This window comes from Ursus americanus, chromosome 14 (genome assembly GCF_024610735.1).
Source record: "Ursus americanus isolate L20-20 chromosome 14, mUrsAme1.1.p, whole genome shotgun sequence".
NCBI lineage: Eukaryota > Metazoa > Chordata > Mammalia > Carnivora > Ursidae > Ursus > Ursus americanus.
This window is the reverse complement of record NC_142140.1, coordinates 44,374,021-44,397,424: the sequence shown is the minus strand read 5'-3', so window position 1 is coordinate 44,397,424 and position 23,404 is coordinate 44,374,021. Positions and strand designations below refer to the sequence as shown.

At 53.8% G+C, this 23,404-nt stretch overlaps 1 protein-coding gene across 1 annotated transcript in view; it reads right to left on the bottom strand.

The window, feature by feature from the left end:
- Nucleotides 1–219: 219 nt before the first annotated feature.
- Nucleotides 220–23,404, bottom strand: part of UNC13A (unc-13 homolog A) — a 64,534-nt gene continuing 41,349 nt past the window's right edge. Inside the window, exons 31-47 of the mRNA XM_045778359.2 lie at nt 22,669–22,765; nt 22,149–22,292; nt 21,277–21,360; nt 20,663–20,740; nt 20,353–20,441; nt 19,740–19,892; nt 18,441–18,564; nt 17,483–17,488; nt 15,735–15,773; nt 14,555–14,584; nt 13,098–13,154; nt 12,644–12,724; nt 11,316–11,463; nt 10,227–10,283; nt 7,419–7,511; nt 6,566–6,725; nt 220–5,081 (exon numbers count right to left, since the gene is read on the bottom strand). Coding sequence (XP_045634315.1) covers nt 4,781–5,081; nt 6,566–6,725; nt 7,419–7,511; nt 10,227–10,283; nt 11,316–11,463; nt 12,644–12,724; nt 13,098–13,154; nt 14,555–14,584; nt 15,735–15,773; nt 17,483–17,488; nt 18,441–18,564; nt 19,740–19,892; nt 20,353–20,441; nt 20,663–20,740; nt 21,277–21,360; nt 22,149–22,292; nt 22,669–22,765 — 1,741 coding nt within the window. The 3' untranslated portion in view covers nt 220–4,780. The remainder of the gene's footprint in view (nt 5,082–6,565; nt 6,726–7,418; nt 7,512–10,226; nt 10,284–11,315; nt 11,464–12,643; nt 12,725–13,097; nt 13,155–14,554; nt 14,585–15,734; nt 15,774–17,482; nt 17,489–18,440; nt 18,565–19,739; nt 19,893–20,352; nt 20,442–20,662; nt 20,741–21,276; nt 21,361–22,148; nt 22,293–22,668; nt 22,766–23,404) is intronic.

The following is a 23,404-nucleotide window of genomic DNA, read 5'->3' as shown; positions in this document are numbered from 1 at the left end:
CAAGAGCAACAGCTGCCCATTGTCTTAGGTTCAGATCCCGGTTCTCCCCGCCACTGCAGTATCTCACCTCTCCAGGCCTCCCTTTTCCTCCTACAAAGCTAGTCGTAGATGAGTTGCGCTCGTGGGTGGAAGTGTGTTCGACAGCGTCTGCGAGTGTGAAGGGCTATGTGAGTTTTTCGCCAATAGGGGAATGCAAGAAAGCCAGCGCACGTCTGAGGCTGTGTGCTTTTTCTTTTTTTAATGTCTGCTGTTAATAAAATATTTTTACAGAGACCAAAAAGTCGGAATAGTGCAAAACATCTCAACACCATGCATTCATGACCACTTCTCGTTGGTTTTAAACATTTGTTCCAAGTCACGTATTTACAGAGAAATGGGGGCATCTGTGCAGATGCCAGACCAACGGGATGGAATTCAAACAAACAAACAAACAAACAAACAAACGGCATTTTGAGTTCACATTTGCAATCACATGCTAAGAGAAGGTGTGTGGAGGAAGAGCCTCCCTGGACTGCGTGGCCAGGTTTGGGGGTCTCGGGGTGGGGGGCCAGGGCCAGGGGTGAAATGTGAGTCCCTCTGGCTGTATGGCCTGGGATGCACGGGGGTGGGGGTGGGGGGGACCCTCCACCTGTGACCTGTGCCTCAAGAGAGCCACTATGGTTAGGCAGGGGTCGAGGAAGGGGGGAGGTCTTACTCGACACCGTCAACTTGATTTCTCTCTTTAAAAAAATAAAAGGCAAAGAGAAAAGCAACACGTGTCAGCGAAGACGACTTTGGTCCTTGACAATTCTTAGGAAAGGATGTTCAGGGGGCAGACGGTGTCGTGATCCGAACCAAACCCCCCAGCGAGCTCCCCTCCAGCTCCACTGGGGCAGCAGAGTGAAGGGCGACTCCGGACTGTCCCTGCTCTGCCCCGCCCCTCGGTGTCCCCATCTGCAAAATGAACAGCGCAGGGTGTGGGGGACAGAAAGGTCTCTGAGGTCCCAAAGATTTCTAGTTGGGTGTTAAGTTTTTTTTGCATCTCTGATGGGGGCACGGTGAGGTTTCAGGCTCTGGAACCCGAAAGGGATTGTGGGTCAAGGCCAGGCACTGGCTCGTTTTACACAAATCCTTCCAGGATGGACTGGTGAGAGCCAGAGAGAACAGCGGGTTCCTTTCCCTTCTAGATCCCCAGCTTTTCTCCCCTCTCTCTCTGAGTCTCTCTCCATCTCAGGGTTGCTCTGTGTGCCCCCAGAGAGCCTCAAGTTCTCTCTGGGAATGATCTCACCCTCCCGATTTCTCCCCTTCTCTCTCTCTCCAACCTTCCCTCTTCTTCTCTCTTTGTGTCCTTACTCTGTGACACTGTCCCTCTTGGGGGATGGGGGCGCAGGGAGAAGGGATCGGCTCTGTCCAAGATGCCCCTCAATGTCACACTCCCCCTCCCCCACCCCCAACACGGGCCTACTTTATTCTTTCTATGACCCATGGAACTCTAGGGCCAGCTCCTGGCATGAAATACAACCCTGAGGCCCCACCAGGGCTCAGAACTTCGGGCACCCCAGATGAGGTGGTGAGTGGCCTTGGGGAAAACGCTGGGCCTCTCTGAGCCTGTTCCAATACAGGAACTTCCTAGTTCCAAAGGCTTCCAGGCCCTGAGACTCCTTTTCTGTCTCCTCCTTGTCTGCTCTCGTCCTCTCTCCACTCTGTCCTGTGACTCAGCCACAGTCTGGCTGGAACACCTTTTGTGTGCCCAGGTCTATGTGGGAGGGGAAGGTTGGTATGGACAGACATGGATAGACATGCATGTGGATCCCCCACCTCAAGACATAATTCTACTAGGTATACCCTCCCTGTCATCCCCCTGTGCCCTGTCTGTGCTCGGTAAACTTGGGGCTATCAAGAGGCCTCAGACCCCAGTCTGGGGGAAACAGAGCCTGTCACAGACACCCCCAGCCCCCTGGCATCAGGGACAGAAGGTAGGGACAGAGGCTGGGAAGTCCTGAGGAGCGGGGAGGGTTTTCTACAGGAGAGGATATTTGTGATGGGTTTTGAGTGATAAATAGGAGTTCTCTGGGGGAAAGAAGAGGGAGTAAATTTCCAAAACAGTTCTAGCCTAGGAGTCAGAAAAAGTCATTCAACAAATACTCCCTGAAGCTCCCTCCGTGTGCCTGGGCTGCTGCTGGGGAACTTTACACACACACACACTCACACACACTGGCAGACCTTGACCAGAGACTCCCAAGGACTCTTTTGGGAAACAAGTTGGCTCTTTCAGGCAGAAGCTCAGCTCCCCCTTTTCCTGCTGGTCATCCATAAATCAGGGCTCACCGCAGGTCACATTACCTCCCCTTTGGGTGTTGCTGGTGTTCTCAACCCAAATCATCTATCCACCTCACTCCCACCTACCCCTTGGATGGTCCGAATTTAAAATCTGCCTCTCAGTCTGTGCGATAGAGATTCTAAGCTCCCTTCTTGCCACCTCCCAGCTTGCCCCTGGCCCCTGCCCCTTCCCCCACTACCCCGTAGCAGAACTTGCATCTTAATATCTGGTTCAGAACCTTCAGGCACCTGAATCTGCCTAAATTCAGGGGACATAGAGCACCTCCAGGTAACTGAGAAAATAGTGCCATTTCTTCCAGGCTCGTTCACGTGCCAGGAAACCATCAATATAAACATACAACTATCAATGCCTAGGATTTGCACATGGCCTCCTTAGAAATGCCAAACCCTTGGGCAGTGCACAATGTGGACAACTGTACCCAGTGGACCAGGGCTCATCTAAGGGGTGTTTTTTTTTTTTTTTTAACTTATCCTCCAAAATCTTTCCAGGAATTAATTTCAGTGTCCCAAAAGCACTTTGTCTCTCCAACAAACTGCACTGGTCCATTCTCCATGAGGTGGACAGAGGGAGCTTTTGAAACCTGACATCTAGACTCTCCTCTGCTTTAAAATCTCCTGGGGCTCCCCAAGTCTCTCAGCATAAAATAAAAACTTCCCTGGGCAGCATACAAGGCCCTGCCTGGTCTGACATCTCTGCAGGTCTCCCCAACATCAACACCTCCTCCCTGTTATCCCCCTCGTCAGCCACATTGACCTCGCTGTGCTTCAAGCTTGCCCACCTCAGCCTTTGCACCTACTGTTCCCTCTGCCTGGAGCTTTTTCTCTCTAATAGGTGGTTCCTTCTCCTTTTTCACCTATTCAGAAAGCCGTCCCTCACTTTCCTGTCTGATACAGCCCCTGCAACTACAGGAGCCCGGCTACTCCTCACCTCGACTCTGTTTTAATTTCCTCCTAGTACAAGAGAATCCTGTACTTGTCAGTCTGGCAGGGAAAAAAAAATGGCACACAAGCACCCATCCAATATGGAAAAGCAGATTCTGGGCAAAGACAAGCCAGGACAAACTTTCCCAAAAGTTTCTGCCTGCATGAACTCAATGGGGAAACTTGACTCTGGCCCGATTGCCCCACTATTGCCTCTTGGAGGAAGAGCTTCAGGCAGTAGAGGCCCCCCACCTGGGGGTATCCTGTGGCATGGTGTTTGAATGAATGAGATTTTGGAGACTAAGCTCCAAGCATGTTTGTATATTTACACACACACACACACACACACACACACACACACACACACACACACCTAGAGTTTCTGGTCTCTTTCTTGCCTGCCTGGAGAATTCTGGGAGAGGAAGAAGGGGTTCAGGGGGTGCCTGGGTCCAGGGAATCCCAAATCCTCACTCTTTTTTTTTGGTGGGAGAACTACCAGAGTTCTCAGGGAATCTCCCCATAGGGTCCCAGTGGAAAGGGCCGAGGGCAGGGGTTTTGCTTGGCAGCCAGACATGGGAGGGGGGCAGTGGGGGCCTTGGCCCAGAACCCCCATCCCTTGTGAGGATTGGGGGAGGTCCCCTGAGGAGGGGTTAGCAGCAATGGGGAGCTGTGTCGGGTCATCCGATCTCAGCCCACCCTTAGATGGGGCACACAGGCCAAAGGGAGTGGGGAGAAGGTGTGGCACTGGGACCTTCAGCAAAGTCTCAAGCAGCTCTCTGGCCCTCAGTTTTGCCATCTGTTAAATGGGTGAGTTGAACTTTATGATATGAGGATGGGGTATGTTGGGGGAAAAGGAGAGGCAACCCCCCCATAGGGAAGTGGGGGCGGCGCAGGTGCTTCAGAGCCATCCACTTGGCCCCCAGGGTTTGGGCGCCCGAGGGCGCATGTGCTTTTGAAATCCCATCCTCCCCTCCCTCCCCGTTTATTTTTTGCACAAACATGAAAAGACACTCTGGTCCAACCTGGGCCCTCTAACCAGCATCCTAGGGCCTCCAACCCCTAGGCCACCCCAGGGGGCGCTCCAGGAAGCCCTGCCCCTTGCCCAGGGCCCGCCCCTCGAGGGAGCTGAGAGTTCCATACTTGGCAATTGGTCTTGGGCCCCAGGGGTTGGGGACCCATCTTATGGCTTTTCCAGGGGACAGGAGACAGGGTCTCCCCGTACCAGAGCCCCAGGATCTGGCCTCCTCCATAGGGGGCGGGACTTCCTCCCATCCCAGCTCGAAATGTCCCCTAGGCGCTGGGGTCTTGGCTTCTAGTAGAGGATGTGGCTTCTTCCTTCATCGCGCCCTCAGGCGTGGCCTCTTGAGGGGGCGGGGCGTCGTCCGTTCACAATTGCCGAGAAGGGCGAGCTAAGTCAAGGGCGCAGGCGCAGCCAGCCCTCTGCACAGAGCCCCGAGACTCGCCCTCTGGGAGGTCCCAGCACGCAGACGTCGCCCCGCCCCGTGCGCAGGCGCAGTGCTGCCCGCTCGCGTGCCCCGCGCTAGGGCGCAGGCGCGGCACCGCCCTCCTCGGCGGAGCGCGTGTCCGACTTGAGCTTGACGAACTCCTTGGCCACCTCGTCGTTGCTGCGCTGTGACAGGATGCGCAGCACCGTGAGGCCCGTGTCGTCCATATGGATGCGGCGGCCCAGTGGTAGCCAGCAGGCGGCGCTCCCGCGCTGGGCCAGCTCCCGCAGCTGCAGCACGGCCAGCCCCACGGTGCGGTCCTCGCGCGCGAAGCAATAGTCCTTGACGCACACCTGCAGCTCGTAGCACTCCGGGCCCGCGTCGGCGCTCAGCGTGCTGCGGGGGGGGGGGGGCGCGTAAGGACAGCCCCGCCTGCCGGGCTCCCACGCCCCTACCGCTGACCCCGTCTCCGCGCCGGGCCACGCCCCCAAGACGCCCTGCGCTGGGCCACGCCCACATTTCCAGACACACACCCTTGTTCTCTAGTAATATCTCTGTCCTGTCTTTCCTTCCCCCCTTCTTCCCCCACCCCACCTCTAACCGACAACACTCCCACCATCCTACTCCCAGGCCCGGGCCAAACCACGTCCCCCCCAGGTGACACTCCCCCGAGACCCCATGGCTAGACCATGCTTCCACCCCGTGAGAGCTGCTCCCACCCACCTGTCCCAGATATCGCACCCAGAAGCCCCTTTACCGGGCTCCCACCTGAATCCAAGTTCTCTCCTTGACGTGGCCCCTCCCCCATACTCCCTAGCCCACTACTCTTACCCCTAAGGTGCTCTCTCCATACAACCTGCCCTCATGCCTCACCATGAGTGACCCCCCAACATACTCCAGCATGCCTCCCCCTACCCCCAAGCTAGGTCCCCAACTCTGGGCTTCTGCCCCCAGGGGACCTGCCCTGATGGGCCACGCCCACACCGCTCCCCAGAAACACCCTCCTTGACCGTACTCGAAGCTGTCAAGTACTACCGCCCACCCCAGGAGACATCTGCCCTGCAACTAGACCAAGCCCCTGCTCCCAAGCATTGCATCAGATGTCCTACCACCCCCAAAATCCTCTGACCAAGAGGCCTCTTCTTGTCCTCTCCCCAGCTCTGATGCCCCCTCACCCCTCTGCACTTCTGTCCCCCAAGAACACCCCCCAACATGATCCTGCCCCAGTGAGTTTTGCACCTGACCCAAATATCTGCCCATCCCAAGTAATACTCTGATCAGACTTATTTATGCTCCCCAGGTCATCTGCCCCTCTGGACCCCCGATGCTTCTGACTGTGCTCACCAGGAAGCCCCATGTGGATGTGACCCCACCCTCACCCACTTGACAGGCATCCCTATGCCCTGGACCACACTCCACTCCTGTCCCCTACTGGTGACTCCTCCAGCCCTGACAAGGCTCACCGCTGACTCCAGGAGACCTGCCCCCATGCCCCTGAGACCCATACATTCCTTGCCCCATCATGACCACTCATGGCCCTTAACCAGACCTGAGTCTCCAGCCCCAGAAACGGCCCCGCCCAACATATTCCCTCTGCCCAGACTTCCTCTCCTCTTCACAAGCCTTCATCAACATGTTATAGTACATTCACTTCCTCCTCTGGGCACTGCCTATCTCCCAAAGTGGGTACCCCATCCCCTCACCAATGTCACTCCTGCACTAAGGTGCCTTTCTTCCCAGTGCCCTCACCTAGGATGTGACCCCTCTCCTTCTTGTGACCAGGAATCACTGGCCCACCAGACAACCCTCTTCTAGTGGACCCTGAGATTCACCCAGCAGATGTCCCCTCCCTATGCTCCCCAAACTGTTCTTAGACTCACAACTGGAAGCTCTCGTTGTACTTGGGGGCCCAGCTGTTGTTCTTGGATTTGGTCGCAAACTTGCGTTTCTTGTCGCTGAGCTGGGGCCCAATGATGTTGACTTCGATGAATGGCCGGAAAATGCCAGAAGTCTGCCACTTGAGGTCATTGGCAGCCACGACTGTTAGGGGAAGTAGAGGGTAAGACTGTCAGGGTCCGCTATTACACAGCTGTGGTTTTCAAAGCCTGTCTGAAAGAATACATCTCCCAGAATGTTCCTATAGCTAAGTGTAGCTATGTGACTAAGTTCTAGCCAGTGAAATTTCAGTGAAAGGAAGTGATGTGGACAACTTTCAGGTTGCAGGTTAATAGGCAGATGAAATGCTCTAAACTTTCTCCTTCTCCTAGCTGCAGGCTGGGATGCTGGTGGATAGAGGAGGAAAACATATTAGGGATGAAAGTGCAACAAAAGGTGGCAGGGGTCCCCAAATCTGTGAAGCCTCCAATGTCAGCTCTGGGCTGACTGTCCTTGGTTACCTCAGAGAAAATTTCATTCTATCTTTTTTAAGCCACTGTTATTTTAGGCGTGGTTAAAACAGCTCAATCTGTGTTCTAATTATATTTAAAAAAAAAAAAAAGCAAACAAAAGGAAGAGCTGAGAGATGGAGAAGGTGGAATTAAGTCCCATAATACTGTTGGCACCCCTGGATCCAGCCATGCCTGAAGCTGATTTATTTCTGGAATTTTCAGTTTTATGAAAAATTTTTTTAATGGAAAATGTTTTTCTTGCTTAAGCTAGTTTGGGTTTGGTTTCTGTCATAGGACCTAGTGAATCCTGGCGAAGGCACTCCCCCTCCCAACTCAGACTACTCACCTTTCACAGTGACCTTGTGTTCCCCAGTTCCTGGATGAGTGAAGAGCTCCACATGGACTGAAACTTCACCCACAGGGTCTTCCACACCCGAGCCTGGGCGGGGTAGGGGAGGATGCTTGGCATGAGCTCCATTCTTCCCACTCACTCTAAGGGACCTGGACCGCTTCCCACCCACCATGTGCTGGCGGCACCAGGTCATCAGCCCTGACAGGGTGGCACTGAGGGTGGGGCTGTGATGGCAAGTGACTTTAGGAGGCCAAGAATGCTGGGTCTGGGCCTTTCACTACCTTGCTGCGTGATCTCGGGTAGATCTCAACTTCTCTGAGCTTAATGCATCTGCCCCCCATTTTTCTCATTCCACTGATTGCCATGTTGTCCAAACTCAGTCTTCATCTTACACACCATCGTACACAGCCTGGCTTCTTGGGTCTTGTTTTCTCCTCTTGGTTGCACTAATGCCACTCTCTTCAGATTCTCCTACTCACACACTAGAAAATCCTACTGACTCTACCTTCAAAATACATGCAGAATCTGACCCACCTCCTTGGCTCCATCCTGTTGCACCCCCCATGATCACATGCCTGGACTAATGCAGTGGCCCCCACCCTGTCTCCCGAATCCTCCTCTCAGCTTCTCTCCATACACCAGCCAGAGAAATCCTATTAGGTTAGCACACTTCCCTCCTCTGCTTAAAACACTTCTAGGGCTTCCATCTCCCTCTGAAAGAATCCAAAGTCCTTTTTGTGACCTGCAATGTCCCTCCCAATGTGTCCTCGCTATCATCGCTCCTGCTCACTTCTGTCCACTCTCACCGTCGCTCACTCTGCTCCAGCCACACAGGCTTCCTCACTGTTTCTCCAAAACACTGTGATAACCTGACCCAGAGTCCTCACTTCTTCTGAAATGACAGCTTGTAGGGATATCTTTATTTTTCCTGCCCCAATGCTACTCCTCTTTCAACAGAGAATCTCAAGTTTCCATTGAGAAATGGCCCCCAAGCCCACCTCAAACCTTGTGGCTCCATCTTGCACTTTAGGTATGGCGAAATGAATCATGGCTGCCCAGTCAGAGCATTCCCTGCCACTAGTGGCAGTGATTGGCTCAGGAATGGTCATGTGACCCATGCTGGGCCAATCAGAGTTAGCCCTGGGACTTTGGCTGTAACTCTGAGGAAAGAGTCTGGTGCTAAGGTGGCAAGGCTGTCGCTGCCCAATAAGGGGAAAACCTACATCACAGATGTCTCAGCAGAGACCAATGACCAATGACATTGTCAGAGACTCTGGATCCAGCTATTATTGATGTCAACATAGGCCTTAATCTTTCAGTTCCAGGCCCACAAATTCCCTAGTCTGCTTGAGTCTGTTTGTGCCTCTGTTTGTGGCCACCACAATGCCCTGATTGATTGGTTCTGGTGGGGGTCACTGAACGGGCAGCTTAAAAGCTTTGTCCCTGTCCCTCTCTCTGTGGCTCTGGAAAGGGCATCCTGTGGAGCCTGGGGACCTGTGACCGCCAGCACCCCCACTAAGTTCCTCCCCTGCCCCTCAGGAAGCTTTCCACACCTTGAGCACCCCATGCATGGGGGAGGAAGGGGGGAGTCAGGGATGGGTGTCCAAGGTTAATCCGGGTTACCTGGCACTGGGTGGGAAGTGACTGAGGCTCAGGGGACAGAGAGGCCTGGAGACCCCCCATCACCCCACTACTGGGGCGTGCACCCCCCCATCCTCGCTGCCCACCCCAGGCCACCTTCCTTGTCATCTCAGGCTCTGGCTTCCCCCCTCCCCCCAACCAGTCACATGCTCAGCCTCACCTCCCCCCCACCCCAAGGCTGATGCTTCACAGCAAGCTCAATCCGGGCCAGACTGAGGGTGCCAGGGGGGGAGTTGGACAGTGGTGGGTGGGGTGAGGGGTCAGACCATGGCCAAAGCTAGTAAGAAGGGGGAGGAGGGCAATGCTGGGCGCCCCCATCCCGTGGTTTGCTGGCTCCAAGGGGAAGGGTCTTTCCCGGGCCTCTCTGTGCTTACCCCAATCCCACCCCTCCCCGAGTCGCTGGCCCCCCTGTAGGGGAAGGTTCCTTGGGCAAGTGACAATTTCCTTTGAGACTCAGCTTCCTCATCTATGGAATGATGGACTGTGGGGCAATTGGGAGAAATCTTTTCAAGAATCCCTGAGAAATGCTTCTTGGCAAAAGTGCTGGCTCAGAGTTAGAGCCTGAAAACAGTTTTCTATGCTTGGAAGAAAGACATCATTAGTAATAATTAATAATAATAATAATAATAATAATAATAATAATAATAATAATAATAAAGTAACAACAACCATAACCTTTCTGGGAGCTACTACATGTATTACAGGTCAGGAACTGCTCTAAATTTAATTCATCTAATCCTAAAAATAATCTTATGAATTAGGGCCTTTGACTGTTTCCATTTTACAGATGGGAAAGCTGAGACTCAGGGAGGGGAGATCTCCCGCAGGCGCCCAGCCGCCAGAGTGGCGGAGTTGGGATGGGAGCCCACTGGGATCTGAGCCCACTCTTAACCGTGCAGGCGCTGTCCAGGGGACCCAGGATCTGGCTTAAGAGATGCACCTAGGAAGAAGCGGATTCTGACTCGAATAGCTTCTCCTTCCCCACGTGGAACCAGCAAGCCGTCCTTCCCCCTCATCCACCTAGGCCCCCGCAGCCGGTCCGAACTGGGCCGGGCCCAGCAGGCCGGGGAGGCGGAAGGACGGGCCTTTTACTAGCCGGGGCCGGGAGGGGCGCAGGCACCGGGCACCGGGCGCGGGCGGGCGGGCGGCGGAGGCACGTACCCTTCTCAGGATAAATGTCTTCACTAAGGGTAAACCTAGTCCCTTTTCCACCATGGACTAATCACGGCGGAAGGTGGAGAAAGGAGGGAAGGGAGGGGTGGGGGGAGAGACGAGCGAGCGAGAGGCGAGGATGGAGGGCGAGTGTGCGTGGTGGGGAGCAGGGGAGGCGCGGAGAAGGGACGGCGAGTGAGAGGGAGGAGAAACAAGAGAGAGAGAAACGTCAGCTGCAGACGGACGGACAGACAGCCTCCCGCTCCGGGGGGAACACCAGGGACACTAAAAGCAGCAGCTTGGACTGGGCACGAGGCTGAGCACGGAGGCCCGACGCCCAGGGAGGGCCCTAGGCCCTGGGCTGACTGGGGCGGGAAGGGGGCCGCTCCCCTCCCCCCAGCTTCTGGCTGGATGGCAGCTCTCCCTCCCACCCCACTGCCGGAACTAAGCCTGGGTCAGCGGCCAAACTTCTCTCCCTTGTCTTAGGGCCAGTTTTGAATGGGGGGGGGGATCCCCAGGGAGGGAAACTAGGACCTGGAGTCCTGCTCTCCCCAGCCCCAGCTGCTGTGTGTGAACTCAGAGAGGAACAGGAGACAGAGGCAAGAGAAGAGACAGAGAAAGACAGAATTTGAGAAATGGAAACTCCCTCTCCGTCCACTCCTCCAGGCCGGAGTCCTTCCCATCCCTGGGGCTGTCAATCATTCCTTTGCCGCATGACGTCACATGCCCCGCCCCCCCGAGCTGTCAACCATTCCCTGGATCCAACACTTCAAAGTCCCGTCCCTAGGAGCTTTCAATCACTCCCTGGTCTGGCTTCAAAGAGCTCCCGCCCCACAGCTTTCAATCACCTCCTGGCCCAGTGGTGTCATAGATTTTCCCAGGAGATGCCAATCACCTCCTGGCCCAATGACGTCAGAGGTCCCGCCCCCACGAGTAGTCCGTCTTTCACTTGTGGGCCGCGTGCCATCATATCACGGAGCTCTGGAGCTCCCGGGAGCTGTCAACTGCCCCAGCCCATGACGTCACAGAGGAGGTGAGTCTGTGGCAGCGTCACTGGCTAGGAGCTGGGTTGCCGCACGCTAGCAGGCCGCCGCTTACCCTGGGCTGCTTGCGTCTGCACGAAGGTCTTGATGAGCAGGTCCGTGGCCTGCGTGTAGAGGGACAGGGCGTAGCGCAGGGACTGCAGGTCTGGGCTCTTCTCCAGGAAGGTCTTCTTGAGGCCCACGCCACCTGCGTGGAAGTATTGCTGTGGAGGACAAGGTGGGGAGAGGTGAGACTATGCAGCCCCCAAACCCCTCCCAACCGCGCTGCCCTCCAGTGGTGATGTGCTGGATGACCTGGGTGGAGGGGGGCTTCAAAACACCCAAGTCGTGCTGTTACTCCCTCACCGCCAACCCTGCCTCACACCCACCGGTGAGCTTCCAGCACTTTCTTTCTTTCTTTCTTTCTTTCTTTCTTTCTTTCTTTCTTTCTTTCTTTCTTTCTTTCTTTTTAAGATTTTATTTATTTATTTGAGAGAGAGAGACAGCCAGCGAGAGAGAGAACACAGGCAGGGGGAGTGGGAGCAGAAGAAGCAGGCTCCCAGAAGAGGAGCCTGATGTGGGGATCGATCCCAGAATGCCAGGATCACGCCCTAAGCCGAAGGCAGACGCTTAACGACTGAGCCACCCAGGCGCCCCAGCTTCCAGCACTTTCAAAATAATACCCTTGCTCCTTGCTTCTCCTCAAGCCCTTTGTGGCCCCCACCCTGCAACCTCCCAGCCTTCTCTCAAAAGGTCTTCCCTAGAACGTTCCTGCCTCAGGGTCTTTGCACTTACTGTGCGTGCTGGTGGAAGGTGTGTCTCCCCCCCCCCCGCCCCCCCGCAACTTCAAACACCTTATTTTACCATGGCTGGCTCCTTGTCCTTCTTTGGTTAAGATCTCAAGGAACTTTCCTTGACCACCCTCCTTAATATGTTGCCAACCTTATTTCACTATAATTATTTTGGCAAAACTTTGTTTCAGAGTAGTTTTCATTTCATGGAGACCACGGCCCTTTTCATTGAGTTCTCGCATGGGCTGATCCAATGCCCAGAATGCTTTGTTTGCTTTGTCTTGCAAACTCCTATGCATTCCTCAAGACCCACCTCCCACATGCCTTCTTTCCAAACATCCTCGGTTCTCCCTCCCTGGGCTCCCCCAGCTCCCATCCTTCCTTCTACCCCTTCCTTCTGCCACAGAGCTGGGGCTGTCTGTATCTGGCTGGCCCCCTGAACCTAGGGCTCCTCAGGGCCCTGCCGTCAGCCAGCCTGGAATGGACAGAAGAGTCATCAGGGAGTGTTTATAAATTGAATGAAGTTAGGTGGGTTCAAGCCAAGGTCCATGTCTACACCAGTCACACCCTCTGCCTGCTCCACCTGGAATGGGACAGGGGTGGGACCTCTCACCTTGATGGTATCCAGGGCCAGTTCGACTACTGCACACTGCTTCGGGGTCAAGCTCTTGGCTTCTTCTCGTACCATGTGGTCCTGGATGGATGGAGAGAGGGCCCAGGTGGGCAGAGCAGGCCCCACTTAAGGGATCTGCCTGTCTATGGGCCTCATCCCTGTAAAACTCTGACGAGTTGGGTAGTGGGTCTGTCTTTTCATCATTGTGTCCCTGGTACCTAGCATGTGACTGGCACACAGCAGGTGCTCAATATTTGTTGAATAAATGATTTTACCCTTGATCAAGCTGTATCTGAAGCTGAACTTTGCACATATTTCCAACACACTGGAGCAAATAAATTGTGCTTAAGTCAGTCTGAATAGGGTTTCTGTCCCTCGAACATGTCACCATTCTGGGACCTTTCCCCTAGAAAGCTTCCCCACCCCAATCTCCTGCCCCCACCCTTGGCCTCACCTTGAGTTTAGACAGCTGACCCAGCTCTTTGGCTGCATTGAAGATCATCTGGGTTCCCTGCAGGTAACAACAGTCACAGCCGAGGTGAGGGTGGGGGTCCTCCAGACCAATCCCTACAGGCCTACTGACACCCCAGCCCTGAACACCATCTCGGTTCTTGTCCAGAGGCTCTGGGCAGGGCAATGGTTGTGTACCAGGGGCAGAGGTCTGGAGCTCCCCCCTCAGGAAGTGCTGAGGAGGTGGTGACTTTGTCCCTGCAAATCCCAGTGTGGGCACACTACCCACCCTCTCACTTCCACCAGGACCCCAGGTTTGGGGCACAGAGAAGAAGGTGAGTGGACAGTGAGAAGCCATGGGTGCGGGGAGCCCCAGGTGGTGTTTGTCGGTATGGGACAGGCTTGCCAGCCCGAAGTCAGGGGGTTTTAAGAAAACTATGGGATGGGCTCTGGTGACCCCACCACCACAACTCCCGGGGCCAATGCCTCTGTGGGAGAATTTCCCCAGTTATCTGGGTGGCTGTTAGTCTGACCTTGTAAAAGGAAGAATCCTCCCCACCAACACACACCTCAGTACCCATCCCCCACCCCACCCCAAACAGACACCAGCAAGATGGCATCCTGGTTATGGCTCCAATGAGCCGGGTGGGCCTGGGTTCAAATCCCAGCTCTGCTGTGTGGCCCTGGGCAAGTCACTTAACCTCTCTGAACCTCAGCTTTCCCATCTAGTTGGGGAAAATCATATCCACTTCATGGTTTAGCTGGGGCTAAATGTGTCTTTGTTCAATGTTCACTGTTATTATCATTTGGTCTCAAGGTCATGAGCAGTGTTGGGGGCAGTGGTTGGCCTGGAAGCCATGAGTCCTGCCTCCTCCAATCCCTGTGCTGGGTAACCTGAGGCATGTCCTTGGACTTTTCTGGGTCTCAGTTTCCTTCCCTGGTTAACAGGGGCACCTATACTAGCTTAGAGGGTGAGGTAGGCCTAAGAATCAGTGAGGTCCTGCATTTACTGGCCCTGGGGTGCTCTGGGGTCCTGAGCAGGGCTAGGCAGGGAGGAGGGCCATTTGCAGCTGGGATGCGTGGAATCACATTGATGGTCTACCAGCTGGCCAGTGGGAGCTGGTTATCCTACCGCTACGAATATCATTACTATCATCCTGGTTGTTGCTACTCTGATTCCTTGTCTGTGATTCCCTGAGGCTGTTCTGAGGCATAGTTGCTTCGGAGCCCAGCTGTCTGCTCCTTGGTTTCCCCTGCCACACCCTCCTCCCCTCCTGCCTCCCCCCTGCCACCCGCCACCCCTCACAAGCAAACCAGACAGACAAAGGAAGAAGAGACCACAGATGGGTTCACAGTGCGCCCCCAGACGGCACAGACCACAGAGGTGGAAGGAGGCACAGGGTGGGGAGGGGGGTGGGGGTGGGGGTAGGAGCCAGACAGACAGTGAGAGGCTGGTCTTACATCTGAGTGGCTTGGCAATTTCACCCTGCCCTGTGGAGAGAATCAGGCGGAGGTCAGCGTTTGGGTGGCTGTTGGGAGGATGCTCACTGGGGCTTCCCTGCCCCCTCAAAGCACAGTCTCACTCCCCAGCCCGCAAGCTGCCCCCCAGGTCCTGAGTCTAACACTAGGCCCCCTCCCCAAGCTAAGCATCTTCCCTTGTCTCCCACTGGGGGCTCTGGCCTGACTCCGGACTGCCAGGAGGCTACAACCAGCCCATCACCTGGGGACAGCCTGCCTAGGGATGGGGTGCCTTGGGGAGGGGGAGAGAAGAGAAAGGGCTTGGGATTCTCTCCTCCCCCACCCCCAAGGCTTTTCCCCAGCAGGACTGACTCTAAAAGAAATGTACTTATAGGTATCACGAGTTCCCTCAATGTAGAGACACACACCCAAGTACATCCACACAAGTGCAGAAAGTTTACACGCACACACACCTGGATCAGCACACATACACACAGAAGAACTCACACACTAAAATATACACGTGCACTCCTAAACACTTGCACATGTGTACACAATCACACATAAACTCACACACTCACCCCCCACACGGATACATTTACATGTATATGTTGCCTGGAACATCGAATGTGCCCCCCCCCCCCCGCAAAGGGCTGGATGAGTGAGTAGGGAAGCCCTACTACCCATGTTCATGAAGCAGAGACCCCACTTGTGTGCTCACAGGTATGATAGTTCCTGCATGAATGCACAGCAAGGGCAACTGTTCATGTGTTGTCACAGCTCCCATCTTCTTACAACAAACACCCATTAGAACAACAACAACAACAAAATTTACATGAAAAACAACACATGTCTCAGTCCAGAACAGTGGTCCAGTGTCTGGGCCCATCTCAAAGCCACAGAATTCAGCTGAGCCCAGCGCTGAGATAAGCCCTTTGGGTTTTGTTATGAGAGGGTGGGAGCTGTTTGTACACATGTTTGCTCACACGTGCACACACACTCCAAGCCATGTCCCTGGAGAATCAACTCATCTCTGACTTCTGGTTTTGTGGGACTTGGTTAGGACACCTGCCTTTACCTGTGATCCCCAGCTGACCTTCCTACCCATGCACATGAACACACATGCACACACACACTCAGACACCAGAGCTCAGGACCTCAGCACAGATGAGGCCCTCATTACCTTTTCTAATCCCTTGCCATGTTTTCTCAAGAGGGTGCCCTGCAGAGACAACGTCACAGGGTGATCAACCTGGCAAGCCATGTGGGGTGGGAACCCAGGGTGATCACACATGTACTCATGGGGACAGGAGGTAAGGGGCATCTATACTGCACAGGGGGCTGATGGCTGGGTTGCATGGGGGAATGTGTGTGTACCTTAATGATCAACTCTTAAAAGCTATAAGAGAGTCAGAGAGACAGGAAAGAGAAAGAGAAAGGAGAAATAGAAATACAGAGCCAGAGAGAAAGAAGAGAAGTCACTGCCAAAACATAATCCATTTACGTTTACTGTATATATGAGGATCTTGTTTCTTGGGTCAACAGGACAGCAAACAGGTTCCAAATTCAGACAGACCTGAATTTGAAAACAGACTCTGACATATGTTTACTATGTGGCCTTGAGCAAGTGACTCCTCCTCTCTGAGCGTCAGCTTTCCTCATCTGCAAAATGGGAATAATAATATCCACCTCACTCAAAGGGTTGTCATGAAGGTGGGCTGTAAGAGCAGCTATGAAATCTAGCATACAAAGAATCATCAATAAATGTGAATCCCTGGGGCACCTGGGTGGCTCAGTCGTTAAGCATCTGCCCTCACTCCCCCTGCTTGTGTTCCCTGTCTCGCTGTGTCTCTCTCTGTCAAATAAATAAATAAGATCTTTTTAAAAAAGTGTGAATCCCTTTAGCTCCTTGCCCACAAATGCATTGTCTGTTGTTGGGTATGCTGCCACCAAGTGGTTACAACCAAAGACCCAGACTGCGGCCACCAAGAAGTGAGATGAGCACTTGTGAACTTTTGACAGGTGAAATCTTATAGTAGCCTGTCTTGTCCACAAAGAGAGACTCTGAAGTGGTTTTATTGATCTCTACCCTACTGTGTATTTACATATTACCACCAACAACAACATTAGGTCTAATTTAGTGAGCACTGCCTCAGATAGTCATAGAGATGAGCACTTTAATCCATCATCCCATTTGGTTCTCACAACAACCCTCAGAGAGTTATTGCAGTTAATTAACCCCTTTTCCAGACAAGGAAATGGAGATTGGGAGGTGAAGTGACTTCCCAAGGTCACAGAGAGTGTGGCTGGGCTGGGATTTGAGGCCAAGTCTGCCTGACACCAAAGTCCCAAATGCTGTCTCCCACCTGAATGCCTGGGTGTGTGTCTGGGATTCATGTGGTCCTATGGTGGGAGTGGGAAGGCAGGGGTGGTAGGAGGTCTGTGCTGAACAGCTAAGTAGGGGGACCCGGGTGGTAAGGGCCTGTATTTTGGGTGGCTGCTAACAGTTCAGAGCCCAGAAGGGAGGTCAGAGGAACTCCATTGACTTTTAACCTCTTTCTAGCTTCGGGGAGAGACCAATATCCTGGTGGAGTCTGAGCATGGGAGTAAGGGTGAATTCCAACTAAAGGACGAGGTCAGACATGAAGGTGCTGGGCTCAGGGTTTGGGGTTTGGGAGCCGGAAGGTGCCTCCTCTGTACTTACAATGGGGCGGGGTGGGTGGGCGTGGCCTCCCTCCCGCCAGGCCCCGCCCCCACCCCATGCCCCGCCCCAGACACACACAGGCACATCTAGGCGGGAAGTGGGACAGTAGGTGGGGGGGCCGGTGGGTGAGGAGGGGGCGCTGGGTGGGGTGGATGCAGCCACACGGTGGGCCGAGTCCAGACACAGAGCGGACGGACAGACAGACGGACAGAAGGGCCTCTACTTACGATCATCTGTCAGCCGCGTTGGGGGCGGGGCGGGGGGAGGGGGGAATAAGTCACCATGAGTTTCCCAGGAAGGCCAGGGAGGGGGCGGAGACGGCACCGAGGGGCGGACCCCGTGCCCCTGCCCAGCCCAGAGGAGACAGGCAGGTGACGGGAGGTCCAAAGCCTCCACCACCATCGTTGCCTCTTGGTGGCCCTGCCCACCCTCCCCAAGCCTCCCCCACCCTGTCCCCAGGAACGTCTTCTCACTCTGTGCTGTGCCATCAACCCGTGTACCATTGCTGTCCTCAGGCCCCCACACCTCCCTGGAGGAACCCAAGCCCAGCCACACCCCTCCACAGATGTTGCGGTTCACCCAATCCCACCTGGAAGCCTGATCCCTGGGGATCAGGCTTTCTGGGCTTTTCCCAGAAGGGTTCCAGAGGCATGGTCCTGGTCTCTGGATGAATGCTGACCTCTGCTTGGCCTGACTTTGGATGCTCTCTGTGACCTCTGGCTGACCTCTGGAAGCCCTCTGTCCTCTTGGTCTCTGATCTTCGAAGTCACTGGTATCTCCCCTCCTTGTCTCTTGATTGACCCCCGAGAGCCCTCTGATGAACCCACTGACCCCTATGACCTTTGTGATCTCCAAGCTGACCTCTTTGTTTTCTGGGTGATCTCTGGCCTTCGTATGCCCTCTTGATTCACATGTGACCTCTATGTCCCTTAGACATCTCTTAACTCTACTTGACATTTTTGATATTTACATATCTGACCCATGAATTGGTTCTTTGATGAGTTTTGACATTTACATATCTGACCCATGAATTGGTTCTTTGATGAGTTTTGACCCATGTGTGACCTCTCTGATCTTTGAATGGCCCCACTGACCTCTGAGACCCAATGCCTTTGGCATCAAGTTCTCTGGGCTCCCACAGGGGAGGTGGCCCAGGAATCCCCTCTGGCCCCCTGTGGGCCTCACCGTCTGGTCAGTGAGGGGCGGCAGGACGATGGTCTTCTCCATCGTGTTCATGACCAGCTTCCATAACTCCTTTAGCACCCTCTTCAGCACCGTCTTCTCACAGATTTTGGCAAAGAGAGTCAGGCTGGAGGCAAGGAGTAGGTCTGAGAAATGGCCCAGCTGGCCCTAACCCTCAAAGCCCCTTTCTCTCAACAAATAGGCAAGGCGGGAAAATACTCCATGGACACACAAGAGTGCACAGAGCCTGTATAGGGACCCCTTAATGGGGTCTGATGAGACCCATTGATCAGAATGGTCTGATGGAGCTATGATGTGTGACACATGAAAAATAAATGATAGCTGGACAGGTCAGCAGGGGCCAGGCTGGAAGGGGACTCAACACCTGGGAGGAAGGCGTGGGCCTTAGCATGAGGGCAGTGGGGAGCCATGGAGTGTTCAAAAGAGACACAGCCAGACTTTCTTGTTCAAAAGAACAGAGTGGGGGGTAAACTGGAATAGAAAGGCTGGTGACTAGGGACTGTGAGGGGACTGGGGCCATGCTCAGATGGAGAAGGGAATGGTGGGAAGAGGGCAAACTTGAGAGGGGAAACAACAAAAAATTCATGACTGGATGTATGGGGGTTGAAGGAGACAGAGTAATCCACCATGATCCATCTAGCAACTGACCCACCCAACCACCAAACAATCCCTCCCCCAACTTTCTTTAATGACCCCTCCATCTTTTTCCTTCCCCTCTCCTCCCTGCTTTCTCCCTCCCATCCATCCTTCTACCCAACCATCCATCCATCCTCCCTCCCTCCCTTCTTTCCTCCCACCCATGTATCCATCCTCTCATCTACACTTCCATCCATTTATCCTTATTTCAATTGACCCATCCATCCATCCATCCATCCATCCATCCATCCATCCATCCAGTTATTCATCCATTCAAATACTTACCTAACTTCATCTACCCGTCCATTTGTCCATTCATCCCTCCTTTTATCAATCTATCCTCCATCTAGACTTTTAAGCATTTATTTTTTAATCTACCAATCAATCTGCCCACCCATTTCTCATGTCATCTATCCATCCAACCACTGTCCATTAACCCATACAAAAGAACTCACCAGTCCTTCCAATCATTTACCCACCCATATTTCCATCCCTTCATACCTCCACCCACCCACTCACCCATCCAAACCATCCAACCACCACCCAGGAAACATGCCCTGAGTGTCCTCTCCAGGCCAACCCTGAGTCTCTAAAGCCCCATCCTAACCTCTTCTTGGCTGTCCTAGTCCACCCAGCCTGGCTTACTTGCTGTCCAGCAGGTCCATGATGGGTTGCAGCACATTGTCAGCATCCTGGGCCACACTGCTGCAGGCACTGGCTGGCACATTACCCGTGCCCTTCACCTGGCTGAGGATGTCACCCATCTGCTTGACGCACTCCTCAATGTGTGGCTGGAAGCTGGGAGCGCAGAGTAGGGGAGTTCAGACCAGACTCCCGGGGCCTCCCAGAGAAAGGGCCAGATGAGGCCTCAAAAGCTGACCATGGATCTTGATGTTTTATCCTGAGCATCAAGGAGCCATGGCATATAACCAAGCAGGGGAGCGGGTGGTGTACAATAGCAGAATTGGGCACTGGGCTGAGACATTCACCTGTGCTATTTATTTCACTGCACAGTCCGACCCAGGTACTATTATTATCATCGTCCCCACTTTACAGATGAGTAAACTAAGGTTCAGGGAAGTTAAACAACTCACCCAAGGCTACATAGCTAGTAAGTGGTGAAGCCAGGATTGAACTCAGCTCTAACTCCAAGCCTGAAGTCTTCACCACTACATTTGCTGAGTCTCTGGATGCTCCAGGCTCAGAGGTCTGGGAGCTGCCCCCTCCTGTCTGCTCTCAGCCCTGGAGGTGTCCCCACCTGGTAGCAAACACCCGGCTGAGCTCGTCCAAGACATTGTTGAGTTTCACCTGGAGCTCCTTCAAGATGTCACTGGCCTCAGCATCCAGCTGAGAAAGGAAAAGGGACATCAGGTTAGGTTTACAGAGCATCCACATAAATGGGGCACTTTCCCATCCAACACAGGGAAAGTGATCCCAAGGGGCTGGGAGGAAACAGGCACAGATGGTGGAGGTGCTTGCTTGGGTCAGAGGGAGTGGCTGAGCTGGAATTCATCAAGGGCCTGCAGGGATGCAGGGGAAGTGGTGACCCTGCCTGGGGCTCGCCTCACCTCCTTTCCTCCCATGGCTTCAAACATCTTCTCTAGCTGCACTCGGAGCTGCTGAGTGTTGTTCATGAGGATGCAGGGCTGGGGATGCAAACAGAGCAGGGAGTCAGGGCTCAGGACCCCTCCCCAGAGCCTCCCCCATCCACTGCCAGGGACCCCAGGAAGGTTTCAGGGTCTGGGCCCAGAGGAAGATCCCATAGGGTCATCTGAGAATGGAAGACAGCATTTGGGACCAGATTCCTGGGAATGTTGGGGGGTGGGTTCTGGAGATTAGCAGGGGGAAACAGGACTCAAGTAACTTCTCCAGGGTGGGTTGGGCTTCTGGGAGTAGTAGGGAGGGGGGAGTTCCTGTCACACACCCATATTCTCCTACATGGACTCTAGGTTTTCACACTTACATCCATACACCCTGAAGGCTTCAGTTGCAACAATCAGACAATGGCACACTGAAGACATGTACCCTCACCTCCAGATCCCCCCAGACCCATGAAGTCAGGTACATGGACACACACAGTTGGACACACACAGACACAAGTATCAGAGCCCAGAGAAGGAGGGAGCCTTTGGGGTGCAGAATGGGGCTGGGAGGGAACAGAACAGGGTCCCCCACAGGTCACCACTTTCTCCTTCTCCTTGGAGCAGTAGGAGGCGAAATCCTTGGAGATGATGTCCGCATACTGGAGGAGCACATTACTGATGGTCTGGGGAGGACACAGACAGGGGGTGAGAACAGGGGCTGGGGCTGGGGCTGGAGCTAGGGCTGGGCAGGTCCATCAAGAGCCACTAGTGAGATCAGGGATGAACGCAAATCCCTATGAGCACTCAAGATGGACCACTTGAATGGGTAAATTCTCCACCCAGGATGACCCTCACAATCAAGGAGACACCACCAGGTAAAGACGATTATTTTATGTAGACCCAGCTCTTTCACAGAACAACCAACAATCATACTAACCCAGCTCCAAGCACAAGCATGACTGGATCTCAGATGGAATCCCAATTCCTACTTGCAGTCCTCAACTTCAACCCAGCCTAAAGCCAATTAACTGGAACCCTCAACCCCAGCAGGATGGTCCCAACCTCCAAACTCACCACAATGCCCATGCAAATTCTACATAAATCCCAACACTCACTCCAACCTCAATGTCAAATTGATTCTCAACACTTAATGGTAACCATAAACCCAACCCCAACCTTAACCCCACCCTCAACCTTGATTCCAGGTCCAAATTCATCTCCAACTTTAACCAGAACGCTGACCTCAACCCCAACCTCAAACCAAATGCTGCCCCCAACCACAACTCCAACACTGATCTCAACCACAACCCCAATCTCACTGATATCATCAACCCCAACTTTGACCTCAATCCCAAACTTAACCCCAATCCTGACCTTGACCCCAATCCCAAGTTCAATTGCAACCCCAATCTTGACCCTATCCCAATCCCTCACCTGGACTCCATCCCTAACCCCACCTGCACTCCCGCACCTTGGCAAAGCGCCTCATATAGTGCCCCACGATCTGGGGGTCAGGACACTCAAGTTTCTTGATGATCTCAAAGCTCTGGTTGAGCTGGGAAAAGACGTCCACCACGGAGCAGGAGAATAGGGCATGCTCTGAGGTCTGCTGGAACTGCAGTGGGAGGGAGGCCAGGAAGGAAGAGAGGGGTCAGAGCCAGACAGTCCCCAGCATCCAATCCTCCTGCTGTCCATGGGGAGATCCAGAGACCAAGTGCCCTGGGGTTAAGCGAATAGTGTGCAAGTGTGACTTAGAGGTGGACACAGAGGTATGGGGAAGGTGTGGCTTCCAGCTTGATGAACTGTATTCATTTGTTGAATGAACAAAACACTTTTGACACTATGAACAAGATGAAGATGGTGGCCACCTTTCAGAGATTGGCTTCATCTCAAGGGCAATTTTTGACCCCATACTGGATCCCAATGGACCCCAGAGGGAGTGAGACCACTCTGGGCAGTCTAGGGGCTTGATCACGGGCTAGTTTCCTCACCCCATCCTTCTTGTCTCGTTCCAGGGCCCCGTGCAGGAAATCCCGCGACACCTCCTCATTCTCGTCCAACCACTGGATGACAAAAGGCTCAAACCACCTGGAATGGAGAGCAGGGATGGGGTCTTGCCACCTCTTGTCCCCTGACCCACTGCTTTGCCTAGTTCTGAATGGTACTTGGGCAGGTCCTTCTCTCCCTTGAACTCACCCTGTGGCCTTGGGTGGGTACTCCCTCTACTTCCCTACCTGACCAGGCCTCAGTTACTTCAGCCAAGAAATGGACCTCATGATACCATCAGGGAAAGGCTCATACTCGCAGGACTCATGGTTCAGATAAACTACCCATGGGCAAGTGGATTTCCTCTCTGGGATCCCATTACCTGTACAACAGAGGAGTATCTATCCCACAGTGCTGCTGTGAGCAGTGAATGACACAACACATAGCAGGTCCTCGGTAAATGGTGACCACCATCCTGCTCTCCAACACAGACCATGAGTCAGACATCTAGAGTTCAAATCCTGGTTCTGTCACTTATTGGATGTCACCTTGGGCAAGTCCTTTAGCATTAAACTCTCCATTTTCTCATCCACAAAATGGGAATTATAATGCTCCCATCTTACAGAATTGTCAAAGGAATTAAATGAGAAAAGGCACTGCTCAGTGCAGTTCCTGATACTTATACATATTAATTGTCTGGGCTACAGAGAATACTAGGTTTGTACCCCACTGTGCCCTTGA